Source organism: Oncorhynchus masou, chromosome 22, assembly GCF_036934945.1.
Source record: "Oncorhynchus masou masou isolate Uvic2021 chromosome 22, UVic_Omas_1.1, whole genome shotgun sequence".
NCBI classification, from domain to species: Eukaryota; Metazoa; Chordata; class Actinopteri; order Salmoniformes; family Salmonidae; genus Oncorhynchus; species Oncorhynchus masou.
This window is the reverse complement of record NC_088233.1, coordinates 32582253-32602447: the sequence shown is the minus strand read 5'-3', so window position 1 is coordinate 32602447 and position 20195 is coordinate 32582253. Positions and strand designations below refer to the sequence as shown.

Below are 20195 nucleotides of genomic sequence, written 5' to 3'. Positions count from 1 at the left end.
GGAGCTTGTATAATCTGGTGCGTATTCGGGAGGGAGATGAGTGGAAAACAGCGTTTAGTACCACATCTGGCCACTATGAGTACCCCGTCATACCGTATGGGTTAAAGAATGCTCCACTCATCTTTCAATCCTTTGTAGATGAGATTCTCAGGGACCTGCACGGGCAGGGTGTGGTTGTGTATATTGATAACATCCTGATATATTCCGCCGCACGCGCTGCGCATGTCTCCCTGGTGTGCAAGGTACTTGGGTGACTGCTGGAGCATGACCTATACATCAAGGCTGAGAAATGTGTGTTCTCCAAACGAGCCGTTTCCTTCCTGGGTTATTGCATTTCCACCTCGGGGGTGGTGATGGAGTGTTACCGCGTTAACGGCGTGCGTAATTGGCCGACTCCGATCACAGTAAAGGAGGTGCAGCGGTTTTTAGGGTTTGCCAATTACTACCGGAGGTTTATCCGGGGTTTTGGCCAGGTGGCAGCTCCTATTACCTCACTGCTGAAGGGGGGGCCGGTGCGTTTACGGTGGTCTGCCGAGGTTGACGGAGATTTCAACCGGTTGAAGGCGCTGTTTACTGATCCGGACCCCTCTTTGGCGTTCATAGTGGAGGTGGACGCGTCCGAGGCTGGGGTTGGAGCCGTGCTATCACAGCGCTCGGACACGCCACCGAAGCTCCGCCCCTGAGTGAAACTATGATGTGGGGGACCGGGAGTTGTTGGCTGTGGTGAAAGCCCTGAAGGTGTGGAGACACTGGCTTGAGGGGGCTAAGCACCCTTTCCTCATCTGGACTGACCACCGCAATCTGGAGTATATCCGGGTGGCGAGGAGACTGAATCCTCGTCAGGCTAGGTGGGCCATTTCCTTTACCAGATTCAGATTCACGATCTCTTATAGACAAGGATCCTTCAACACTAAGGCCGACACGCTGTCCCGTCTCTATGACACTGAGGACCGGTCCATCGATCCTACTCCCATCCTTCCAGCCTCTAGGCTGGTGGCACCGGTGGTATGGGAGGTGGACGCAGGACATCGAGCAGGCGTTACGCTTGGTACCTGCGCTTTCACAGTGTCCTACCAGTCTTAGGTATGTGCCTCTTGGTGTCCGTGATCAATTGATTCGGTGGGCCCACACACTACCCTCTTCAGGTCATCCAGGTATTGCGAGGACAGTGCGGCGTCTTAGGGGGAAGTACTGGTGGCCTACCTTAGCTAAGGACATGAGGCTCTATGTATCCTCCTGTTCGGTGTGCGCTCAGAGTAATGCTCTTAGGCACCTGCCTAGAGGGAAGCTACAGCCCCTCCCTGTTCCACAACGGCCCTGGTCTCATCTGTCGGTGGACTTCCTTACCGATCTTTCCCCCGTCTCAGGGGAACACTACGATCCTGGTTGTTGAAGACCGGTTTTCTAAGTCCTGCCGTCTCCTCCCATTGCCTGGGCTCCCTATGGCCCTACAGACTGTGGAGGCCCTATTTACCCACATCTTCCGGCACTACAGGGTGCCGGAGGACATCGTTTCTGATTGAGGTCCCCAGTTCACGTCCCGAGTTTGGAGGGTCTCGGTCAGCCTGACCTTTGGTTACCACCCCGAGAGTAATGGGCAGGTGGAGAGAGTTAACCAGGAGGTGGGTCGTATTGCCAGGACCGGCCAGGAGAATGGACGGGGTACGTCCCAAGGGCGGAGGTGGCACAGAACTCACTCCGCCACTCCTCCACGAACATGTCACCATTCCAATGCATGCTGGGCTACCAGCCGGTCCTGGCTCCGTGGCATCAGAGTCAGACCGAAGTTCCTGCGGTGGAGGAGTGGGTGCAGCGCTCTAGGGAGACCTGGATGGCAGTCCAGGAATCTCTCAAGCAAGCTGGTGGATGGCAGAAGAAGAGCGCTGACCACCACTGCAGTGAGGCCCCTGTGTTCGCACCAGGGGAAAGGGTCTGGCTCTCGACCCGAAACCTGCCCCTCCGCCTGCCCTGCCGGAAGCTGGGGCCGCAGTGTGTGGGGCCATTTAAAGTCCTGAGGATAAACGAGGTGTGTTATAGATTACAACTCCCTTCTTACTATCGCATTAACCCCTCGTTTCATGTGTCTCTCCTCAGGCCGGTGGTAGCTGGTCCCCTACAAGAAGGTGAGGTGCCGGAGGTCCCTCCGCCCCCTCTGGACATCGAGGGGTCCCCGGCGTACACGGTACGAGCTTTTCTGGACTCGAGACGCCGGGTGAGGGGCCTGCAGTACCTCATGGACTGGGAGGGGTGCGGTCCGGAGGAGAGGTACTGGGTACTGGTGGGGGACATTCTGGATCCATCACTACTAAGGGATTTCCATCGCCTCCATCCGGATCACCCTGTGCCTCACCCTCCGGGTCGCCCTCGAGGCCAGGGTTGGCGCGCGTCAGGAGGGGGGTACTGTCACGAATCCTGCCGAAGGTGGTTCCTCTTCCTGTTCGGACGGCGCTCGGCGGTCATCGTTGCCGGTCTACTAGCTGCCACCGATTAAAAGATCCCGATTGAACTACCTCTGCTCTCTGCGCCTGACTTCTCCACCCACTACTCCTAGAAGCCGTGACAATGAAGGATATGAAATCATATTTTTTATTATTTCAAATGTATTTCAGAATATAGACACTCCAAAATAGAAAGCGTATAATGACACCAAGATGTTGTCTGTACCATATTGTTCACAGATCATAGGGTCTTACAGGAGGCATGTATAGGTCTAAAAAGGGCCTAACATGACCACTTTCATCATGATGTAACAATCAAATAAAGTATCTATTTGGAAAGGCTTCAAATCCTCAAAAACTTATTCCAGCTCATTGATGTAATGTGAAGGGATTTAACTGAATAGTGACACTATTGGTTAAAGGATTCAATGCAAACCTGCCCTTACACAGTAATTAATACATCTTGATTCAATGCAGACCCACCCTTACACTGTAATGAATACATCTTGATTCAAGGCAGACCTACCCTTGTACAGAAATAAATACATCTTGATTGAATGCAGACCTACCCTTACACAGTAATAAATAGATCTTGATTGAATGCAGACCAACCCTTAAACAGTAATAAATACATCTTGATTGAATGCAGACCTACCCTTACACAGTAATAAATAGATCTTGATTGAATGCAGACCAACCCTTAAACAGTAATAAATACATCTTGATTGAATACAGACCTACCCTTAAACAGTAATAAATAGATCTTGATTGAATGCGGACCTACCCTTAAACAGTAATAAATAGATATTTTGATTGAATGCAGACCTACCCTTAAACAGTAATAAATACATCTTGATTGAATGCAGACCTACCCTTAAACAGTAATAAATAAATCTTGATTGAATACAGACCTACCCTTAAACAGTAATAAATAGATCTTGATTGAATGCAGACCTACCCTTAAACAGTAATAAACACATCTTGAAAAAGAACGGAAATTGCATCTGGAATAAAAACTGGAAAGGGTAAAACATGTATTTGATTTTGCATAGCTACACCAATAAAGAAATATATTTCTACATTTTCCATATTCAAAATAAGTCTATATAAAAGGGTATTGGGTTAGAGGGCTGATCTTTCAAATCTGCCTCAGTGTCACAAAATGTCATTCTCCCACAATTTCACACATCTCTGTCAACTACGTAATCTCACTCTATCACAGGAATTTCACACATTGTGATCAAGTGCGCGGTCAAAACTTCACACAACTGTCCCTCTCGGGAAAGAGAGGTCAAGATCATATTCTCAGAATTGTCAAGTCTCAGTGTAATCAAAAAAAAAAGAATGTAGTGGAAAATGCAAAAATGTTTCCACACAATATATGTATTAGAAATGCAGTGATTGGTGAGGATGTACTGTAGCATCTAACACACAATGACAGCTGCCTGAGCTTCACAGTGACTATTTTCTGTGTGTTTGTGTGTTTGTGTGTATGTGTAAGAGCACGTAATGCTCAGGTATGCAAATGTGTATATGCAAGAATGTGTGTGTGGTGTGTGTATGTGAGTATGTGTATGTGTATGTGTATGTGTGTGTGTGTGTGTGTGTGTGTGTGTGTGTGTGTGTGTGTGTGTGTGTGTGTGTGTGTGTGTGTGTGTGTGTGTGTGTGTGTGTGTGTGTGTGTGAGAATGAATGTGAATGCATTGTTCGTGACCCACAAGGTGATGGTGTGTGTGCCTGCATGTGTATTTGTGCATGCATACATGAGTTTGTGTGTGTGACTGTATGATGGTGGGGGTGAGAGAACTGGGATTAAGCATGCAGGATCACGACACTGAGACTGGGAGGAGGACCCAGCCTTGCTCCCATGGCCATGCTTGTATACCCAACTCCCAAAAAATAGGTCAGTGGAACACAAGAAACACAGCAGTATCAACTCAAAGAATCCTAGTCTGCCAGTTGCGCCAGCCAGTGCCTTGTCGCCCCGTCTGCAAGCCACGTTCAACACTACCAGTCTGCCATGCAACTCTCCCCTCCGAACAGACAAACACGTCCTCTGGAATGGAACAGAATTAATACCCAAGGATAAAGAACTGCTAAAGGGACCCCTGAACCCCCCTGAAACCCCCGTCCCGTCCATCCCCTCCCCTCGTCCACCCCCCTATATCTACCCTTCAAAACTTGGAATTGTCGCAAGAGCTGGAGGGCTGTATTTCTCATCAGAAAGAGATCAGTGCTATAGTATGACCACACTGACTCTAATTTATTAAACACACACCAGCACAGAGAAAGCACACATAACAGATACCATGAGAGTAATAGTCCTATCCACTTAAGAGAAACATCCCAACACACACGTCTTATCATCTGTTTTGAATTTCTAACTTGGTTTCCTCCCAGAATAGATTTTTTTCCCACAGCTTAATTCCCCGGTAATAAACACATTCTGAGGCAGTCTCTCTCTCTCTCTCTCTCTTTGCAGGAAACTGAAATGGAGAGTTGGCAGGCAGTGAATAGAGAGAAGCTTCACTTCCCTACTTGTTACTCTAGCTGCCTATTGCACCGTGGAAACAGCATGCATGCATTCTGCTCTTACCTTTCATAGCTGAAATCACAAAATACATCATTAAGCTCCGAGTCCATAAGAGAGCACTATCACCAGCGCAAAGCCCTCCACTGCTGTCTCAGCAGCAGCTGGCCAGCACAGCTCTGTCTCTCAGCCTCCGAGCATGAACACACGAGAATCCATGTGACTGTGACATCAGCACTCATGTCCGCCTGTTCCCACCCCCTGCCTTTGATTGGCAAAGCAGAAAGCCAGTGGGGGCGCTGAAAGCTCAGGCGCTGTTTGCATTGCTAAGGCTTGTCTGAGGGCTCGCTAGACACAGCACACTTTCACTATCTTGTCTTGCTTATCGTTTAGTGCCAGGATAAAGTAATAACAAGATCTCTGCCAGAAACAAAAATTCCATTCCCTTTTTTGCTTTCATAATGTAAGGAAAATAGGAAAACTAAGGAAAGAGAAGAAAAAAGTTAAAGAGAGACTCGAATAGAGAAAAAAGGGAAGATAAAATAAGTAGACGAATACATTCAATGAGAATGAGGGAAGGAGATAATATAGAAAACAGAGAGCAAAAGGGAGATAATCTAGAGAGGCTGTCTAATTCCCTGTGGCTCAGTGATAACAGAAGTCCTCTCTTCATCTTCTCTAGATGGTACTGCTCATTCTGCCTCCAGATGTCTACCTGCAGAGCAGAGGGGGGGCCTTACAGAGCCCAGACGGACGAGTGGAGGACGGATGAGTGGAGGTTCAGCCCATCCCCTGACCTCTCCACAGGACTCACACACCTCTCACCTCCTCTCCCTCTCTCCCACGGCTCACTCACGCAAGCTTTGGCAGGTGAGAAAGGGGAGATAGTGACGAAAGGGTTTGGCTGATCCCCTCCACCCCACAGTGACTAGCGGATGAGTTTCTCTCTATTGTTTTCTCTCACCCTCTCCTGCCCTCTCTCTCTCTCGCTCCTCTGATAATCTGTTCAGACCCCTTACCAGCTGGCACTATCTGACACAATATTCTGTTCATAGTGCCATCCGGCACTACAATAACCGGGTTCATTTTGAATTTCCATATCATCCCTTCTCAAGAAATATTCAAAATACTTCAATGCATTATTTAGACATCTTTCATGCTAATAGTTTGGACTGGCAGTTTTACCAAATTAATTCGCAATTTTTGACATGCCCAGTTATTATTTGGCAAACATCCCTCTAATGTTCCATGTGTATATGTCTACAGCCAACTTGTCCTATTGGTACAGCTGCAGGAAGGGTATACCGTGTATACAGTAGGGATCACGACCTATGATACATCAAGTATGGAAATGAACCTCCTGCCCATGATAACATAAATCTAGCAAATGAACGTATTTCATTACGACCTCTACATGATCCATTAGAGAAACTATAAACACATTAGCTCCTGTTATGTCAACACGGGTCTGTCACTGCACACAATCTAATGAACAAAATAGAATTCAGCTGTAGATATCATCAAATGAAGCGTGTCATGGTTACAAACGAGTGAACGTGATGAGGTGGTAAACACATTTAATTCCCCGGTCACACAGAAACCTAGTGTCTCTCAGGTTGGATAACCACAATACCGTGTGTTGCTCTCGATATAAGTCAGTCTGCTGGCCCACGCAGAGCCAGGTTAAACTGTCACTTTCAGCACAGAAAACACTGTGGTGTGGTTGCCTTGGCTGTGTGCTACTAGTTGCTACAGTATCAGTAAGTCTAAAATCAGGAGCCATCTCACTGCTGTTGTTGTGAGGTCCTTGTTTATAAAACAGCATGGCCCCTGGGTGGCCAGGCCCCACTGTAACCTCACATACACTCTCTCCTGGCTGCACTCTGCTCTGCACTTTCTTCCCAGACTTTCAGATGACTGCAGATAATAACAGTTTAGTCTAAAGGCTGCTTATCTCTGAGGAAAGGAACATCTACACTACACTACACTGTCTGTGTGTGAAAGAGAGAGTGGGAAGGATAGAGACGAGTTTGTTTGTGTGCATTGTGTCTGTATGTTTACTGTACGTGAATCTTGACTTTTGTAAAACCTTGGTTGAGGACAATGTGTGAAAGCACCCACCGGGCATCATTGACACAATAAGGATCAGACAAACTAAATGCCTTCTATGCTCTCTTCAAGGCAAGCAACACCGAACCATGCATGAGAGCACGAGCTGTTTCAGATGACTGTGTGATCACTCTCTCCATACCCGATGTGAGTAAGACCTTTAAAGAAAGACCTTTAAAGGTTAACATTCACAAGGCCTTAGGGCCAGACTGATTACCAACTTGGCAAATGTGTTCACAGACATGTTCAACCTCTCCCTGACCAAGCTTGTAATATCTACATATTTCAAGCAGACCAACATAGTCCCTGTGCACAAGAATGCCAATGTAACCTGCCGAGACCCTATTTGGCTGTAATATTATCACCTTTCGAAGAGCATACTCACAACTACAAATGTCTGATTATTCCATGCAAAATAATTGAGCACATTTGCAGCAGGTAGCCTAGTGGTTAGAGCACTGGGCCAGTAACTGAAAGGTTGCTGGATCAAATCCCTGAGCTGACAAGGTAAAAATCTGTAATTCTGAGCAAGGCAGCTAACTCACACCTCCCTGGCGCTGTGGATGTCAATTATGGCAGCACCCTGCACCTCTCTTATTCAGAGGGGTTGGGTTAAATGTGGAAGATTCACAACTGACAAGGTATTGCATTTAGCTCTATCATCAGAGTTATACAGCAAATAACTGCATGCTTTCAGGAGCCGTAGATATCAATTGATCGTGTACTGTAATTCCAGATTTGTGAGGGTGCCACTAGATGAAGATCATCAAAGGTAAATTGTTAATGCTATTTCTGACTTTCGTGACACTCTCCTTGGCTGGTAAATGTCTGTATGGGTTTCTGTGGCTAGGTGCTGACCTAACATAATCGCAAAGTGTGCTTTCTCCGTAAAGCAATTTTGAAATCTGACACAGTGGTTGCATTAAGGAGAAGTTTATCTTTATTCGTATGTTTAACACTTGTATTGTTTATCAACGTTTATGATGAGTATTTCTGTAATTTGATGTGGCTCTCTGCACTTTCACCTGATGTTTGTTTGAGACAATGCATTTCTGAACTTAACGCGCTAATGGCATCTGATTTTTGGATATAAATATGAACGTTATCGAACAAAACATACATGTATTGTGTAACATGAAGTCCTAAAAGTTTAGTGATTAATTTAATCGCTATGTCTGACTTTTGAGCCCTCTCCTTGGCTGGAATGGTGGTGGCATGGGTGCTGACCTAACATAATCGCATGGTGTGCTTTCGCAGTAAAGCCTTTTTGAAATCGGACACTGTGGTTGGATTTACAATAAGTTTACCTTTAAAATGGTGGATAATACTTGTATGTTTGAGGAATTTTAATTATGGGATTTCTGTTGCTTTGAATTTGGCGCCCTGCAATTTCACTGGCTGTTGTCGAGGTGGGACGCTAGCGTAGCGGTGCAGGTCGAGAGCTTCAAGTTCCTCGGTGTCCACATCACTAAGGATCTATCATGGTCCACACACACCAACACAGTCTTGAAGAGGGCAGGACAACGCCTCTTCCTTCTCAGGAGGCAGAAAAGATTTGTCATTGGCCCTCGGATCCTCAAAATGTTATACAGTTGTACCATTAAGAGCACCTTGACTGGCTGCATTACTGCCTTGTATGGCAACTGCTTGGCATCTGACCGCAAGGCACTGCAGAGTGTAGTGTGTACAGCCAAGTACATCACTGGAGTTCAGCTCCCTACCATCCAGGACCTCTACACCAGGCAGTGTCAGGGGAAGGCCCTAAAAATTGTCAGACTCCAACCACCCAAGTCTTAGACTGTTCTCTCTGCTACCTCACAGCAAGTGACACTGATGCACCAAGTATGGAACCAACAGGACCCTGACTAGATTCTACCCCCAAGCCATAAAACTGTGAAGCATTTTTGTATTATTTTGGCTCTATACTCTGTATGTAGCACATGGGGATGTGTGAAACTTTCTCTCAGCCTTAAGTGTCCCACTTGTGTCGCCTCATTAGCTACCTATTGAGGTGGCACGATCGGCTAAGACACTTGAGGAGGGCGGTCACATGTGTTTGCGAGACAGAGGTCCCAAGATTGCGCCAGGTATGGGCTGAATCGTGAGAAAGTGGTATTCGCTAAGCAAGCAGAGCGACATCCTTTACAGTGGTGCCAAGTGACTCAGATCTACAGTTGTGCTCAGCTCAATGCCGGTGTCGCTGTTGAGTAAATTTGAGAGATGAATGTAACACATGGGGATGTGTCCTGCCTGCATTGCCTCATTAGCTACTAAGCTGTGTGATCTACTGTACATTAATGTGGATTCTACCATAATTACGGGTAATCCTGAATGAATCGCAAATAACGATGAGTGAGAAAGTTAGACGCACAAATATCATAATCCCAAGACATGCTAACCTCTTACCATTACAATAACAGGGGAGGTTAACATTTGGAGCTGAGGTATGATATTTTTGCGTTTAACTTTCTCACTCATCCTTATTAACGATTCATTCAGGATTATCTGTAATCATGGTAGCATCTACATTCATGTAGAAGGGTTAAGAAACATATTCTATTCTTATTTACAATAAAAGTGTTCTCCAAAATGACGCAATACATTATTTACCATTCATTTCTATTGGGTACAAAATTCTGAAACACAACCAAAACAAACAGAAAATGCATCCAATACATTTTTAGAGTCATAAGCTTGATGTAGTCATTGTGTGCTGTGAATTTGAGATCAAATACTTAACTTTTTATTGCTTTAATACACATACGTATAAGTGAATTTGTACCAAAACTTTTGCGGGGACTACGTACAAAAGTGTTGTAATTTCTAAACGGTCCACCCAATATGGATACAAATACCCTCATTGTCAATGTTTGATTTCAAATTCAAACTGTTGAAGTATAGAGCCAAAAGAAGACACCATGTTTCACTGTCCCAATAATTACGGAGGGCACTGTAGTTAGTCTGGGTAGCTATGTGGTTAACTATTTAACTATCTGCATTGACCCTTTTTGCACAAACCTTTTTTACTCATCATGTACACTGCTGCTACTGTTTACTATCCATACTGTTGCCTAGTTACTTTATTCCCAGTTATGTGTGCATATCTACCTAAATGATCTTGTACTCCTGCACATCAACTCTGTACTGGTAGCCTGTGAATATAGTTAGTTAGTGAATATAGCTAGTTATCTACTTTTCTACTACTTTTCTATTTTCCTTCTCTCTGCATTGTTGGTAAAGGCCCGTAATCAGAATTTCACTGTTAGTCTACACCTGCTGTTTACAAAGCATGTAACACATACTATTCTATTTGATTTGACTGTCAAAGCATACAAGCCACAATGCATCCTGAGAGTGTCACACTATACTGTAATAATCTGTCTCAATGCAGGTTTTCTTCTGGATAAAGCTTCTGCATCCTAGGCACAGTGAGAAGAGCAGACATACTGGACCAGCTGACTTACAGCTACAAGTCAGGAAATACCTGGTGTTTCTGAGGACAGCTGCTGCCAGAAATGCCACTTCCTCTGTATGCACAATGATGGAACGCTCCCCTGACTACAGCCCATTCACAATGACAGTATGCCAATACTGAGGTGTTGCTGAACTCATTACCACATTGCTTAAATCACAAAACAACTGACAGTTAATGTCTTTATATGAATGTGGTGATGTAATGTAAGACCAATGATATGTCTGTAATCCATGAACTATGCAATGGTACACTGATGTCATTGGTTTACCTTGTCTTTTGTGTGTTATACCACCTCTTCACGTTATGACATTGAATATCCTCCACGGTTAGAGTCAATAAATATCCCAGGTGATGTGACTCTTTGATCTCTATTCAGTTCCATCTGGAGATGGACTAGTACCCATCATTTCTTGCATATGTGTTTACTGAACCTATCCCAAATCAGAGGGGTAAAAATTAGCAATGACTCCTTGATGTGTGTGCAGAGCCAGTGTCCATTTTTCCACAGATAACCAGCTCTAGATGCAGTCAAGAGCTGACCTGGGCTGAGCCGGACTGCAGTGGGTCCACACTCACTGCCTCTCTGCATAAACACCGGCCCAGTCAAGTGTCTTGCGCTCCTCTGTGATTAATTCTAGCAAATGTATTTATTGTAAACAAGCCCTGTGGGATGGAATTCAATTGAGAGGAGACTCGGAGCCTCCACTGGTGCCCTGGAGGAGAGGACAAGAGCCGATAATGGCCTCATTAGCAGTCTGTCAGTAGCCATCCCACATCCCACGCCTTCCCTCACTGCCTGGCTGGGCTGGCTGACTTGGGACGCAGCTGACCCATGTTAACTACAACAGTACCACGCTACTGCCCTAACACTCCACACCACAGAGCATAGAGAGCATAGAGAGCATAGGGACTAAGTGCTCATCATCCTCTGTCTCCCTTGATTACAACACATATCAGAGATACAGATACAACGACGAATGGTGAATAATCCATACAGCGACATGGACGATGTGGAGAGGAATGTGTATGTGTGTATTGCCAGCCCCCAGCTGAATTAGAATTAACAAGATCCTACAAACACCCAATGAAAACAATACAGATCAATTTAATATAAATTCCAAGCAGTGGAGGGCATAATATCAAACCATAACAGCACCGACCCATACGAGACAATCATAAACCAATTTAGAGCCATTTCAGGCAATTTCCTGCGGCTTCCACTTGTGGGGAAGACTTCAATAAATCACACAGACAACAAAGGGAATATCTATTTCAGGGAAAATAGGAGACTATTGGGGTTATTTCAGTGGGGTGGGAGCAGAGCATTTAAAGAGGGGTTTGGAGAGTTTAGAAACATACATCTATGCCGCCATGCCTGTGGAGGAGTGTCACAGTATAATGTATACCTAGAGAAAATGCTGTGGAAACATTATTGGTAATGGACTTTCCATTGAGCATGGTGGGCTGTGCGGTGTGGACTGAGTCAGGTGGCTGTAGAGGAGAGTGGTGGTGGTGGGCTGCTAACTGACTGACTGACTCACAGTGACAGTGAGATCAGTGGACTCTCCATTAGTGACTGTACAATGCTCTCCATATGAGGGGCACCAGGCCAAGCCAGTATCAGCCACAGCCACAGCCCAGCTCACAAACCCACCCCATATTTATAGAGCAGTAAGGCCACACAGACGAAAGACAAAAGCCTCAGTAAAATGACATGTAAGAGCTGGTCCACCATTACTACAACTGTAGGGGAGGTGCATTAGGTTACGCCATAACTGACAGTATAACTGTATACCCATAGTCACTACAGTCTATTTACTATAATGTGGGCGAATAAAACAGCTACAAACTCTGGTACTCGGTCTACCAAGAATGTCTGCTAAAGGACTCAAATGTAAATGACTCAAATGTAAAATGTACTATCACCATCATTTATAAAGTATAGCTACAAAATGCTATTTGGTCTCCATGCTCATCCAATCTCTGAGAACAATCATACATTCCATATATTTAAGTCAATTACATGAATTTGATTTAGATTTTACAACACAAAGCTCTTATGTGTTATATAAGGATGATAAGAGAAGAGTTACGACATCTACCACAGAAGAGGGTTCAGTGGACTTGAAAAGATGTGCGTCATGATGGAAATAAACTATGGAAACGTCAAAAGACCAAGATTTTTTTTAAATGTTGTGCAGGGATGTACATGTCTGCTCTAAATTAAATGAGGACCCTTCCAGGTATTAAAGAATACGGAGACATTCGGCAGTAAACAATTTGATAAGCAGTAAACTCCTCTAATTGAAAACATCCGATGCCCCCCAGCAGCTAGTTTGTAGTGGTTTGACGTTGTTGTTGTTGTCATCGCTCTGTTCAGTTTAATAGAACTGGGATGCCAGGATGATCTCTTTGTCTTTGGGCATTTCTTATTTTGTAATATGAGTAATGTGAGAAGGAGACAAAATGTGTTTACCAGATGCAGAATAGGATCGGCTCCTCATTTGATCACGATGGGTCAAAACAATAACTAATCTCTGTGAAAGGTATTTGATTATGGATTACAAGGAGGTTGCTATTAGAATAGAAAAAGTAAATGTATCAGTAAATCAATTAAACAGAATTGTGCCCACTTCAGATGCACAGTAAATTCATGAAGATCATAACAAAAAGGAAAGAAAGCTGCCTTTGAGCTGTAGAAGCATATTCGATAGCACTGACAACACGTCCAACAAATATGAATACACATCAAATTGTACAATCATGTGTCCCGAGTCCCTTTTGCACAGAGCTGCCTGTGGGGATAGAGGGGGAAGCCATATTAGGCTTGACAGAGAGGCAGCATGAGAAGAGGGAGAAGGAGAGATTATAGGAGGCATTGCAGCCATGCAAGAGGCTTAGCCTGCCTAGGCGGGAGGCGGAACCCTGTGAATTCAAATGAACTGGCAAGACTCCCCAAAACCAGCCTTTCCATCTCCAGCAGGACAGAGTGGAAGGTGATTAGGCACTCTGCACCCCTCTGTAACTCTTCCACAACAAACCAAATAGAGCAGGTCATTTTCCCTGTGATAATTATGTCCATAACCAGTCATGAGGGATTGGTAATGGACCTGCTTATTCTTCATGTGCTGCAGAGGTGCCGGCTAAGGCTGTCGTGGGGAAAAGCATGATTATGTTTATTTTGTTGTTGTTGAGGGGTGACTCTTGTAAGAGCAGCGGTGGCTGTTGTAAAGGCCAGCAGGGGAACTTGGCCTTTGCGGGGGAAGTTAACGAATTAACTTCATTATTGAGGCACATACCATAGAGACCCCCTGGAGTGTGTGATGCATTACCTAGTGTCAAACTGACACACTCCCCCAACATCTCCAATATAGAGCAACATCAACTCTGGGGGAGGTAGGCATGTAAACTAAAATAGTTAACCTTCTGACTTGAAGGGAAGAACAAAAAAAGTGCAACAAACGAGGATGTTCACAGAAATGGTTTCTATATATTTCTGTTTCAAACAGAAATTCAATGAGCTCCTTAGTGAAACAAAATGTGTATCCCTGCTTGTAAATTAGAAAGTGCACTAATGGTTTTCTGTCTTAATTCACCAAGCCCTTCTCTCTGGATACACAACGATGAATAATGAGGGAAGCCTGCTCCTGTGACTGCTCTGTACAGAACACCTCTGACGAAAACTGTTTTAGCCTTAAAATAACAATGTTCTGTGTTTATTAAAAAGAACTCTGCCCAAGCATGAAAGTAACTTCTCCAAAGTTCACAGCACTCTATAAAACCAGCGACCCACCAGAGGGACAAACTTTTAAGAAGGAGGGAGATCTTCAGGCTATGGATGAACACAGCACTTAGTCTTCCCCTTTCTGTTGGGCCTTGCTGGAGTTTCTCCATGGAGCACGGCGGGTCTAGCAGTAGCACTTTACGTCGGTGCGCTCTGAACACTTGTACTCTTGACTTATGAGGATGCCATGGGTGCGGTGGATTGATTCATCACAGGGTGTGCTCCTCCGGCACTCTTGCACATTAGTAATGTGGTCCGCAGAGGAGGAGGCCTGTCACTACTCTGTACCTGGACCCCACGAACAAGGTAGGTCAACAGGAGGCGTCAGCGCACTGGCCCACTTTTAGTCTTTCACAGCACCTTTAAGTTTCCACGGGCTCCGCCAGCCCAGAGCACGGAGAGACAGACATGCTGAGCTGGGCCTGGGCTGTACATACAGGACAATCCACAGACATCAGGCTTGATATGAGCAATAGGTTATTTCTGAGTTATTTCTGAGTTAAATGTGTGATTTAACTTCTATCTTCATTTGTATCATATAATAATTGAAAGTCGGTCCAGCAACATAACAACAAAGGAATGAGTGTGCCTCAAAGAAGACATACTTGTAAGTGAGATATTGTGCTCTCCAAACCAACACAGGCCTGAGGGAATTTCATCAGAAGGCTGGGTAGTCTTCTGTAATGTCAGCGTAACAAAATGTTATGAGCACCAAGCACATGATCATCTGTTCTTCTTTCATATAATATAGAGCCACTTTAAGTCAGTATAAGCTTTTGACCTGAATACTGCAGGTAATGCAAGTTAAACACCTACTTCTGTATTCATGTTTGTCATTTTACTAGTGAAGATTAGGTGAAAAAAGCTATTTGAAACCAAAACACAGGATTAAAGGATAATGCTGCTATGTGTCTTCTGAGTCGACCTTGATTCTGTAATCAAGCACTATACTGTAACAGCATGTTTCTCTCACTCTTATAGTCAATACACTTTCTGTACAGCTGCTCACTTAGACTTAATGGCAAACACTTGATGGTACAATTCTGGCTGAGGGAGAAAACTATTTTGACCATATTTTCTTTTAATTTATTTTTATTTCACCTTTATTTAACCGGGTAGGCTAGTTGAGAACAAGTTCTCATTTACAACTGCGACCTGGCCAAGATAAAGCAAAGCAGTTCGACACATACAGCAACACAGTGTTACACATGGAATAAACAAACATTCTGCCAATAATACAGTAGAAAAAGTCCATATACATCATGTGCAAATGATAAGGCAGGTAAGGCAATAAATAGGCCATGGTGGCGAACTAATACTATATAGCAATTAAACACTGGAATGGTAGATGTGAAGAAGATGAATGTGCAAGTAGAGATACTAGGGTGCAAAGGAGCAAGATAAATAAATAAATACAGTATGGGGATGAGGTAGTTGGATGGGCTATTTACAGATGGGCTATGTACAGGTGCAGTGATCTGTGAGCTGCTCTGACAGCTGGTGCTTAAAGCTAGTGAGGGAGATATGTGTCTTCAGCTTCAGTGATTTTTGCAGTTCGTTCCAGTCATTGGCAGCAGAGAACTGGAAGGAAAGACGGATAAAATATGATAATAGATAAAATATGTTTATGGTATAAATTTGGAATTCAAGTACATATCATTTTGTTTTTTGTTTTTATTATTCTTTTAATGTTCATCAATATTTGAAGGTGTTACCTTAGCTGTAAAGAGAAAAGAAAACAAAGTGAAAGTAGGAACCTCACACAAAGACAGGCAGCGTTGTCTTTAGTCTGTCTCTGGGCGAATAATCACTAGTGAATTGATTTGAATTACGCAGACTCTGACTTTAATGACCGCGGGGTGAGAAATGAAGTTGATCTTTAAAGTGAACAAACCTGCAGTCAGCCACGGCATCATTAAGTAGACTGCCACTTAATCAGAGAGAGGACACAAATTTAGCAGGAAGCTAACTATGCAGGAGGTGCCCTCGACCCATTACAACGCATCATAACATCACATATGAACAGGTGGGTTATACAGCACATATCTCTCAGCCACACTTATTTTACTGACTCCCTCTCTCGCACAGTTTTCATTTTTTCACCCCTCTGCCGCAGACACAGTAGAATAAGAACCTTCCTTTGATGTCTGGGATCCCATAATGCTGAGGCATTGAAATCCACATGCTAGTTATCTGTGGAATCTTAATGATCACGGCTAACAACACTGCATAAAAGCACCCAAACACATTAATAGCACCAGAATAGCACCAGATTTCCAATGAAAGTAATCCAATACAATGTTCACATGTGATCAACACAAACTAGAATGTATAGATCACAAAGAGTGTTTTTCTTGTCAATAGATGTGTTGCCTTTCTGTATCGCCGTGTCTTAACTGAATAAAAGTCTGCTCTATATTTCAGCTTCCTATTGCATTATGCTATAGTGTATTTCCTTTTAAATAGCAGCAGCTTGATCTCTAAAATAAAAACAGATAATATTGCCTCTTCAAATCCCCATTACTTCTATGCAGTGTTATTTTTTTGTTCTTCTTCTGCTAAATAAACAATCACAACTATGACAATGAACATCTTAGTCAGCATAGTGTATTCAACAATATTACATCTGAATAATTCAGGAATTAAATTATATATGTTAATTCTGGGCCACATTATTCAAACCTGATATCATTGCATCTGCATTTTCATAGTCATTATATATAATTGCAAATCTCACAATAGATTACTTCTGATCAATAAATAAATGGATATTGTCAATTTAGTACTACAATTACTTTCATATTTTTCCAGGTGTTCCATAGAGAATGGAGGCAGGAAATACCTTATTAATGTTAGCCTGTGTGTGGTCTGTAAGTGGGAGAGGTGTAGGAGCCTACCTCTTCTCTATCTCTTCTCCCGAAGTTAATGATGGCACAAGGACATTTAATTATGGCACCCATCTTAAAGCTTCCCCGTCAGCATCACTCAGGATCATATCCGGAGGAGCTCTATGACCTCCTCTTCTGTCACCCTCCATGAATCAAAGCTTTCATTACATGCTGACACTCTTGTCCTGTATTGGCTGGACGACGTGCACCCTGGGAAAGTGATGAGGCAGATAACCTGCTCTCATGCAAGGCCGGCCTCTGTGGCATGGTCATTGCGTGACAGTCTGCCCTACCCTGCCCTGCCCTGCCAGCCATGCCAGCCTGCCTACCCCACTCCACCTCGCCATGCCATCTCAGCAACCCCTCAGCCCCTCACCTGCGATGGCAGGCAGCCTGCCGAAGAGAAATCGCCCACAGCAGATGGGGAAAGTTATTTTAGCTGGCTCGTCCGAGCATTGTGTCCTTGTCACATGTCACTTACTCTTGTTTTCTGGTCTGACACGACTTCAAGACAGGGCCTTTCAGGTTGGGGTGAGACTCAAAGAGACAGGGTGAGGAAGAGCTGACGAAGCCTCTCTTCTCCTCTCCTCTCCTCGCTCCGGCTCAGGCACTCACAAAGACACAGCACTGGAGAGGAAACCAGATTAAAGCCCCACAAAGACAGCCCCCCAGCAGTACAAAGACAGTCCTCCAGCCCCAGAAAACGCTGTCGGAACCCCCTACCAGTCCCCCACAGCTCCCCATGTCTCTCTTCCTTTCACACACACAGTGGACCCAGAAGGTGATAAAGAACCCAATCCATTCTGAAAAACTTATGCAAAGAAAGTGCATTTTCCAAAGGCCATTTGCAATTTTACAAAATAGCAGACATAATGCTTTTACTGAAAAATGAGGACCTGTCATATTGTGTGGGAGAAAAAAAATACAGTGGAGAGGAAAAATTGAGAAAAATAATGCTGGCCTGGTTAACGACAAATAGATAGCTCTATTGATTTCCTTTTTTGAGCGGCTGTCCATCCCTCACTGTGGTGATTATACTGACCTATTTCACCAAAAAATATCTGTCTATTGTGGATTAAACCAAAATGTCCAAAAATAAAATATTGTTTTCACGGAACAAAGAAATAGACTAAAATGAAATATAATATATTGTAAAGAAGAAGAAAAGATGGTGAGTGTCAATTTGAAGAGAGAAAAACTGCAAGTTTGAGGTTTGAATAAGTGTTCAGCAGCAGAACAGGCTTCTCTTGGTTCGGGTACTCGACCGACACCCAGCAGTATTGGTACCAATTTAAATCAATAATAACATAATATTAAATTCTCAAATCTATTTTATAACATAAAAAGTATTCAGTAAATACTTGCATATTATATGCAAACAAACAAATATTTTAAGAATTGTAAGAATATTTGCATTTGCGATTCATTGTTTACTTCAAAACAAAGTACAATATAAATGTATGAAGTCATGTCATCATTTTTTGTTTGTGTTTTCCTCTCTGAGTCTGAGTACTGCTGTATGTGATGTAGCAGTGTATGAGGGTTGTGTCTGTCACTAGTGACTAGTAGTATCTCACTGTGTAGCTGTGGGACTCTGCCTGCCTGATCTTCATTATCAGCCCCAGCTAAACAATGTACGTGTGTACTGGATGCACTCCCACATGAGTGCAACTAACAAATCCCTTCAGAGCTGAATCAAGGCAACAATATGATGAAATACCTTCAAACAAACACTGAGCGGGGAACATTGAGCTATGCAGAGAAGACTCACTCTGCCTCAGGCTATTCCACAGGAGTATGTCTGTTGCCAAGCAAAATTAGATAGCAACTGGGACATATTATTCTTCCAAATTGGCAGCGTACAGCATGATTAAGGACCATACAGCTCATGTTCGATTAACCACAAATATTTATGCTCAGGGTAGCAATAAATAACCCCTCTCAGCAAAGAATAATTGGATCTGACATGTCATAATAACAAGTACAGCAGATGTTTAACATGGGGAGGTATCCATCACCTAATCATGTCAAACACACCAGGAGTGGTGTGTAAATAGGTGCTAGTAGTTTATTTTTATTTCAACTTTATTTAACTAGACAAGTCAGTTGAGAACAAATTCTTATTTTCAATGGCGGCCTACCGAGGAACAGTGGGTTAACTGCCTTGTTCAGGGGCAGAACAACAGTTTATTACCTTGTCAGCTCATGGATTCAATCCAGCAACCTTTTAGTTACTGGCTCTAACCACTAGGCTACCTGCTGCCCCAGTAGTACATCTGCTTACTGTTAAAACACACAATTTGAATACAACAGACCAAGCATTTCAAAGGTATTAGCTACATGAACAAAAATATAAAACTATAATAGCATATGGATATCATTTTTAAATCGTAAAAGCTCCATATTATGATCGATTTAATGATAACACTCTATTTTCCAGACAGTTTTCAGATCTATTGTGTGTGCTGTGATGTCTAAATCATGTGGTTGAGTTGAACAGAGCAGGTAAATAAATGAAGATGAAGGGACGAGGCCATGTTTCTCAATAAGTGGGGGCTGCCTGTCGTACCAATGGAGATAAATACACCCTAGAGCACACTCAGTGTATTTATGAGTCTGAGCTATATAGTATGTAGTCTTCTCCTCTACTCTCCTTTCTTCTCTTACATTTGACATTTTAGTCATTTAGCAGACACCCTTATCCAGAGCGACTTCTCCTCTCCTATGCGTCTCTTATATGTCCCCTCTCCTCCATCTCCTTTCTACATCTGTGATACTGCCTCCCTCTGGCCATTCGATACAAAAAAATACTTAGGGCGTATCTCAATACCAGTACTTTCGTTAAAAATAGTAGGCATTTTGGGTATGCACAAATAGAATGTTTTAAATGTCTGGATGTCATACTCATTTTGTTTTTTCATCTAGTACAATTTGCTGCATGCTGTTGAGGATGAGAAATTTATTTTCAGAC

The 20195-nt window shown here is 43.6% G+C and overlaps 1 protein-coding gene across 2 annotated transcripts in view; it reads right to left on the bottom strand.

Moving 5' to 3' along the window:
- Window positions 1–20195, bottom strand: part of roraa (RAR-related orphan receptor A, paralog a) — a 292895-nt gene that overhangs the window by 71657 nt on the left and 201043 nt on the right. The window contains exon 1 of one of the 2 annotated variants that reach the window (XM_064929950.1): window positions 5035–5147. The exons of the other annotated variant lie outside the window; for it this stretch is intronic. Coding sequence (XP_064786022.1) covers window positions 5035–5065 — 31 coding nt within the window. The 5' untranslated portion in view covers window positions 5066–5147. Of the gene's footprint in view, window positions 1–5034; window positions 5148–20195 lie in introns of those variants that run through there. 2 annotated transcript variants of the gene reach the window in all.